Source organism: Gymnodraco acuticeps, unplaced genomic scaffold, assembly GCF_902827175.1.
Source record: "Gymnodraco acuticeps unplaced genomic scaffold, fGymAcu1.1, whole genome shotgun sequence".
Lineage (NCBI taxonomy): Eukaryota > Metazoa > Chordata > Actinopteri > Perciformes > Bathydraconidae > Gymnodraco > Gymnodraco acuticeps.
The window spans coordinates 2178810-2185613 of record NW_022989947.1 but is presented as its reverse complement, the minus strand read 5'-3'; the positions used below and the strand labels follow the sequence as shown (position 1 = coordinate 2185613).

Here is a 6804-nt window from a genome sequence, read left to right as displayed (position 1 = left end):
TTGACGGTCAATAGTTTTATCAGAGCCAAGGCTGAACACCTAGAAGGGGAAGAGGCAACGGAGGCCAATTATAGGAAATAAGGTGCACTCGTGTGATTCTTTTTTTTACGTGTTGGAGTGTTAGCACAGCAGAGTGGTTTCGGGGTTAGCTGTTCATCGAGGAAAGTCTTCCTGGGTGAGTGAGTGGCAGTGATCTGACAAGATATATCTGAATTTGTGTTTAACGTGATGACTTGACGCAGAGGTTGAACGTTTAAAAATGATTGTGCGCGCGCACTGTGAAGGAATGGTGAGGTGCGATTCATTTCGTGATAAATCTATGCATTCAATTCGAAGGAAACACTCCGAAACACTTAGAAAATAATGTTCCACTCATATTTTACAACAAATTAAAAATCTGTTGTCATTTATGTTGACATAACAAATATTATATTGGATGTGTGGTGCGTGGAGAGATTGCTTTACATCGATTAAATCCAAACGCAGGGTAAGGGAGTAAAAATAAATGTAACGACGCACATGACAACATTTCTCTTGATATTATTTCTGCCAGACTTTCTAATTGAATTAGAGTAGTGCGACCATTGGCTATGGAGAGGGCTGGTGCCCCCGCATGCTTCTCCAAAAGCTCCTCCCCTCTCGCTTACAATCCGTTGGGTGTGTGGAGAACTACATTTTATAAAAGCCGCTGAACATCCCATGTCCAGCCCATAATCTGATCTGAAAATCCGTAGGTGAGGAGAAGGTTGAACCTCCTTCCATCATTCGTATAAGGAAGGAGACAAACAGAAACAACACGGGCTCCGGCGGTTGTGTCGCCTCCTTGGCCGAGATTCACTCTCTGGAACGCTTGAAACTCTTCTTATTTATTTCAAGATCTGTACAATGCAGCTAGAGAACATCCTTCCCAGCGCCAGCATCAATTTACCCAAGACCTTTTACAATCTTTCCTCGTCGGACAGTGCCAACAACAGCCCGAGGCCATCATCGCAGCTCGACTATCAAGAAGTGGACCGGGCGGAATCAGAGTCTAGCAGCGCTCCTAAGAAATATCTGAGCGTGGTGGGGAACGGGATGCTGGGCGAGGGAGAGGGGGACACTTTCACTAAAACGGGGCCCGATGGGAGGAAAGGCTCCCCTGTGCTCGGCGAGGACGAGTTGACGAGCGGTCGGCGTTACAACATAGACGATCTCGGCTCTGACAGATACTTCATCTCGCCTTCCCAGGCGAGTTCCGACATGGCCAGCCCCTGTTCCCTCTTCCCCTACGCAGGACAGACCGGCTCGGTGTACACCGGCTCCAGCAGCTCCAGGTACCCGGCCTCGCTTCACTACGGATCCGTCCTGCCGCCCACAGGCTTCTCCTCCTCGTCCGTGTGCACCGGCCGGAGCCAGTTTAGCAGCGGAGGGTACCAGTTCAGCCAGGGTCCGGGCTGTTTGTACCCCTCCTATCCCGGGACGGGGTCCGGTATTGGCTCCATGTCTCTGCCGGGGTCTGCCGCTGGAGCCAGAGCGCAGGTGTATCTGTGCAACCGGCCTCTGTGGCTGAAATTCCACCGGCACCAGACCGAGATGATCATCACCAAACAGGGCAGGTAAGCAGATGCGCTGCCCGAGGCTCTAAAGGCCCAATTTAAACGCAACACACATGTTTCGTTTGCTTATATTTTTATTTGGCCATTCTATCCTTTTTTGTTTTTCAAGAAATCTATGATTTTAATATCACCTATTACGCATGAGGAATATTTTTACGCACACGATCCAAGTCTCCCCCTTTACGCAAATTATAGGTTTTTGACGTTTTATATTTCAAGTTTCGTTTCTGGTAAATTGTAAATCGACAATCCCATAACAGGCTAAACATGATAAAGATGGAATTTGAATTAATTTTAAATTGAATATTAGAAAAAAAATCATTCTGCAACATGTGATGTGAGAGACCAACGTTTAGTTTTAATATTTCTTCCTGCTTCATGGGAACAGCTATTTATTCCTGTTTTTTCTTTTCCAGACGGATGTTCCCATTCCTCAGTTTCAACATCACTGGACTCAACCTAACGGCCCATTACAATGTCTTTGTAGAAGTTATTTTGGCTGACCCGAATCACTGGCGCTTTCAGGGAGGAAAGTGGGTCACTTGTGGAAAAGCAGACAATAATATGCAAGGTAAGTTGGAGAACTAACGAAACATATCTTTCTGTGGGACACTCTTTTTTTATTATCATGAAATCAAAAAAACGTTATTAGAAATAATGTAGCCATGTTTTATAATGACAACAGCTTGACAATATGTTAATTAAACATGTGTTAAGAATAAGATTATTTTAGAAATAAAGACAGTTTTACCCGATTCTTTTTTAGTAAAATTATTTGACAGGTTTTGGGTTTGTGTTTTTTGATGCAAAAAATAAGACTACATTTTTATTTTATTTGAAGAGTCAAGTCATCTCAGAAAACTAACTTAAGTGTGAAAATGTTGGTTAAATAAAAACAAATTGTAAGGGCTTTTTTAAAAACTCATTTTGAACACATTTGAAAATGTTTTTTTTTCCTTGTAATTTAAAGATAAGGGACATTTATTTTAAAAAAATTGCCTTTTTTAGCAGTTTTTTTTAACAGAACACTGGAACTCTTTTTAAGTAAATCCCTTCATGAATCTTTATATTGCAATTATTTTTTGTTTTCATTAAAGTAATTCAAAACAAATGTAGTTATAATTTAATTTGACTAATATTCCATCCAAAAGTAATGAAGACATTAATAGAATAAAACATTAGGCCTATATAAAAGAGACATATACATACATATATATAGTTAATGTTTTAACAGTCATTGATATTAAATGTCAAAAGCAGGTAATGATTTATATCCTTTACACATAATCTCTACATTTCTGTTTGTCATATTAATAACTTCTCTATTTCAATTTCAGGTAACAAAATGTATGTTCATCCTGAATCTCCAAACACTGGTGCTCACTGGATGAGGCAAGAAATCTCTTTTGGCAAGTTGAAGCTGACCAACAACAAAGGGGCCAACAACAACAACACACAGGTTAGATACTGTTTTCTAACATTCTCACATTAATTGAGTGTAAAGTATTGTTGTTTTTATTTACTGAAATAATGTTAATGATATTTCTCATTTGATTGCCATATTTTGAATATATATATATAAAAAAGCACTGAAATATTTTATAGGGAATACAAAAAAAAAGCCTTCATAGAGCATGTTTTTAAAATCTGCAGCATTGCTTTCATCACACTTCTCTCTTCTGCAGATGATAGTTATGCAGTCGCTTCACAAGTACCAGCCGCGACTGCACATTGTGGAGGTGACGGAAGACGGAGTGGAGGACATGACCAACGAGGCCAGAACTCAAACCTTCACCTTCCCAGAGAACCAGTTTATAGCCGTCACTGCCTACCAGAACACAGACGTAAGTATTACAAAATAAATGTTGTTAGATTATCAATTTGTTTTGCTTAGATGCAACTCATTTGAATTTAAGATATCATTTTGAGCAATTGCTCTTTAGCCACAGTGAACGTGTTTGCTTTAACATGCACATTGTTTACGCATTATTTATCTTTTTGTTTCAGATCACACAGCTGAAGATAGATCACAACCCATTTGCAAAAGGCTTCCGGGACAACTATGACTCGTAAGTATTTGACACTTCAAGCAGTGCGGGTTTATCGTTTTTCCTGTGGGTGCACATACCTCTGACCCTGAATTTGTGCAGCAAATTTATTTTGTATTCTCTATCTCCCCATTTGTTGGAACAGGATGTACACGGCCCCAGAGAATGACAGGTTGACTCCGTCGCCTACAGACTCCCCTCGCTCCACCCAAATCGTGCCTGGGGCCCGCTACGCCATGCAGCCTTTCTTTCAGGACCAGTTTGTCAACAACCTGCCTCAGAACCGCTTTTACACGAGTGAACGGGCCGTACCCCAAACCAACAGCCTCCTCTCCCCGCAGAGTGAGGACATCAGTGCCGCGGCCTCTGCCCAGCGCTGGTTCGTCCCCCCGGTCCAGCAGCCGGGCTGCAACAAGCTGGACCTGTCCTATGAGAATGACTATTCCACCAGTAGCCTGCTGTCCTACGGCATCAAGCCCCTGTCCCTGCAGACATCTCACGCCCTCAGCTACTACCCAGACTCGGCCTTCGCCTCCATGGCGGCGGGCTGGGGCACCAGAAGCTCTTACCAGCGCAAGATGACCACGGGCCTGCCCTGGTCCCCTCGGCCGAGCCCCCCAGCCTTCACGGAGGACCAACTGGGGGCCGCTAAAGACAAGCTGCTTGAGGATAACGCGCCGCCAGCCTCCACCTGGATTGAGACGTCCCACTCACTGAAATCTGTGGACTCTAGCGATTCCGGCGTGTACTCAGTGTGTAAGAGGCGCAGGATGTCCCCTGGGGGCTCAAGCACAGAAAACTCCCCAACCATCAAGTGTGAGGACTTGACTACAGAAGAGTACAACAAGGACAACCCAAAAGGCATGGGTTATTATGCATTCTACACAAGCCCCTAAGACTGTATCTATTGAAATTGAAATATAATTCCTTTGTTTTATTACTGAGTGCTCTCCATTCCCTGTTAATGTCTTTTTTCTCTTTTCTCTAAAGGTGCCAAAGCTTAGTGTTCCCCCCCAAGCAAGCTGCACAAGGTTATTTTCCCAGGCCATCCCCTCTCACATACCTGAGCAGAAACATGCATAGTGATTGTTGTTTTTGAAAAAAGCATGTCCCTTTTTATTTTTTTTTATTTAACTTTTTTTTTTACAATTTTTTTTCTTGACATATGTGATTTTTAATTTTATCCCTGCGTATTTAAGTCATTTTCGTTGTACAGTATTCGTGCACTTTAGAATGTGATGTATCTTGTACAAATTGTCTTCATGGAGGTGTTATTAAATGGCTAATAAAACAGCTTTTCACAAAGCACTGTCCAAATGTCTTTCTCGGGATGTTTTATTATGGTTATGGGAAATTAAGACAAACCATTGGCAGTTTCAAAATATTGTTCATTTGACATCTTCACATCTTAAAATCTACAATGGCTGCTGAAACTGAAATAAAATACACATTTTCAGATAAATCAAGAAAGTGTGAATCTGTATGCTTAGAGGTACCTGTCACGGCTTGTGAAGGTCATGCATATAGGCCTCTACAATATAGGGTCAGCCCAGTGGTTGCTGCCAATTAAAGGCAGAAAATCTACCACGCATCCAAATAATATGGTTACAAAGGGGTGATACGGCAATAACCTATAGCCGATTTCACGTTGACTTCAAAATGAGGACCATTTTAAGTATGGGTTATCATCACTTCCCCTGAATGTGAGAGTCTGAATAAGTATCCATTCAATACATTTTCATCAACCTTACATTGCAAATTACAATTCCATACGCTTCTGCTGCTTTAAATCTCATCGGTACTCCCCTAATAAAGTTAATTGTGTGTTATTTTTAAATGGACTATCCATATCCAATGACTTATCAAGTATTATACATATAAATAATCAAAATCATAGTTAAAAACAACAGAAAATTATAGGGGCAATGGCAAATTGTGAAAAGATACCATTTTGGTTTCAAGGCCACAGTCAGTAAGCACTAAGATTGTTTTCTTGCTCTTGGAAATAGAAAGCAGAAATTCTCAAAGCTGAGGAATCCTTTTTAACCAACAAACAATTGCAAATAGATAAAACCACAACTCAGAATTCAAGTGAGCAAGGTGCTATTTAAATATGAGATTTATGTCTTGACTCTCGTCATAAAACCAATTAGGTGAAAAGCACACAAACGCACCAAGTCCTACTATTCCTTCTGTTGTTGCCATGGTATTTTCACACATTTGATCATTTACTTTAAGTAATGCAATTGCATGTGAGGCATGTGTCCTACTCTGAAAATATGAGAACAGCCTAAATGAAAAATTGTCCATCAACCAACCAACTAAGGGCCATACACAGCTCAACACCTCTATTTACAGTATACGCCTCTCCAAAAGTGGATAAGTGGAGATAAAATCCACGAAAAGAAAAGTCATAATATTCAATCCGAGATGACTTGGCTCATGTCCTCAGCACCTGTTTTTCTTCAGTTAAAATACTTAAAATCCTCCCCCATAAGCACCCCAATTTGAATTGATTTACATACTTGAATTCTAATTAATTCTGTTGTCAGACTCCTTGACAAAGTGCGGAGTCTGACTAACTCCAATTAACACCTCCTAACAAGGTAGAGAGCTTGATTGCCCTGGCCTCTCAGGAAAGCTGTAAGAAAAAGCTCTTGGGGGGTTCGAGTCTGGAGAATATAAATGTTTGCACTTGTGCGTGTCAGCAAATTGTATTTCAGAGCATCTGATGATGTTTTTCTTCTCCTTTTCATGTTGTCTTGACCCCTGCTAATCAGAGTCTGTAAAGCGGAAAAAAGCTATCAAGATTATGACTGGACAACTAAAGCAACTACAGACAAAAACAATAGTTGAAGAGATGTATTAATAATTGATGAAATGACAACAAATTAGAAAAAATTAGATGCCGTCGAAATTACATAAATCAGTCAGAATCCCTCAAAATATTTGGGTCCTCTATACAAACCCCTTTGTATTAATGTACCTATTTAAATCCACCACTGAAATTAGCAATGCATCTTGGCCTTGATATTGGACATTAAAAGGTATAAATCCTGCCATCCTCCCACTTGATTAAAATCTCAAAAATAAGCAATAGATGACAACAAGGTTTAGAACAAAACTGTAATGGAGACATCTAACTGATATCTAAAACACAA

At 40.7% G+C, this 6804-nt stretch overlaps 1 protein-coding gene across 3 annotated transcripts; it reads left to right on the top strand.

Annotated features, from left to right (window-relative positions):
* Positions 1 to 677: 677 nt before the first annotated feature.
* Positions 678 to 4960, top strand: eomesa (eomesodermin homolog a). Of its 3 annotated transcripts, XM_034210248.1 has the most exons (7): positions 678 to 1595; positions 2012 to 2166; positions 2933 to 3054; positions 3281 to 3439; positions 3603 to 3664; positions 3780 to 4504; positions 4634 to 4960. In XM_034210248.1, the coding sequence occupies exons 1-7, from the start codon at positions 886 to 888 to the stop codon at positions 4645 to 4647; spliced, it is 1947 nt and encodes a 648-aa protein (XP_034066139.1). In that variant the 5' UTR covers positions 678 to 885; the 3' UTR covers positions 4648 to 4960. The 3 variants fall into 3 exon arrangements, with proteins under 3 accessions (XP_034066139.1, XP_034066137.1, XP_034066138.1); XM_034210246.1 differs by having other exon boundaries at positions 3780 to 4960; XM_034210247.1 differs by lacking the exon at positions 4634 to 4960 and having other exon boundaries at positions 886 to 1595; positions 3789 to 4539.
* Positions 4961 to 6804: the final 1844 nt, after the last annotated feature.

What these genes read in the sequence shown, in the direction of transcription:
- eomesa (XM_034210246.1), top strand. Translation starts at nt 886, where the DNA reads ATGCAGCTAGAGAACATCCTTCCCAGCGCCAGCATCAATTTACCCAAG. An exon ending in ATCATCACCAAACAGGGCAG is followed by an intron (nt 1,596 to 2,011) that starts GTAAGCAGATGC and finishes TTTCTTTTCCAG; the next exon opens with ACGGATGTTCCCATTCCTCA. An exon ending in CCAACAACAACAACACACAG is followed by an intron (nt 3,055 to 3,280) that starts GTTAGATACTGT and finishes TCTCTTCTGCAG; the next exon opens with ATGATAGTTATGCAGTCGCT.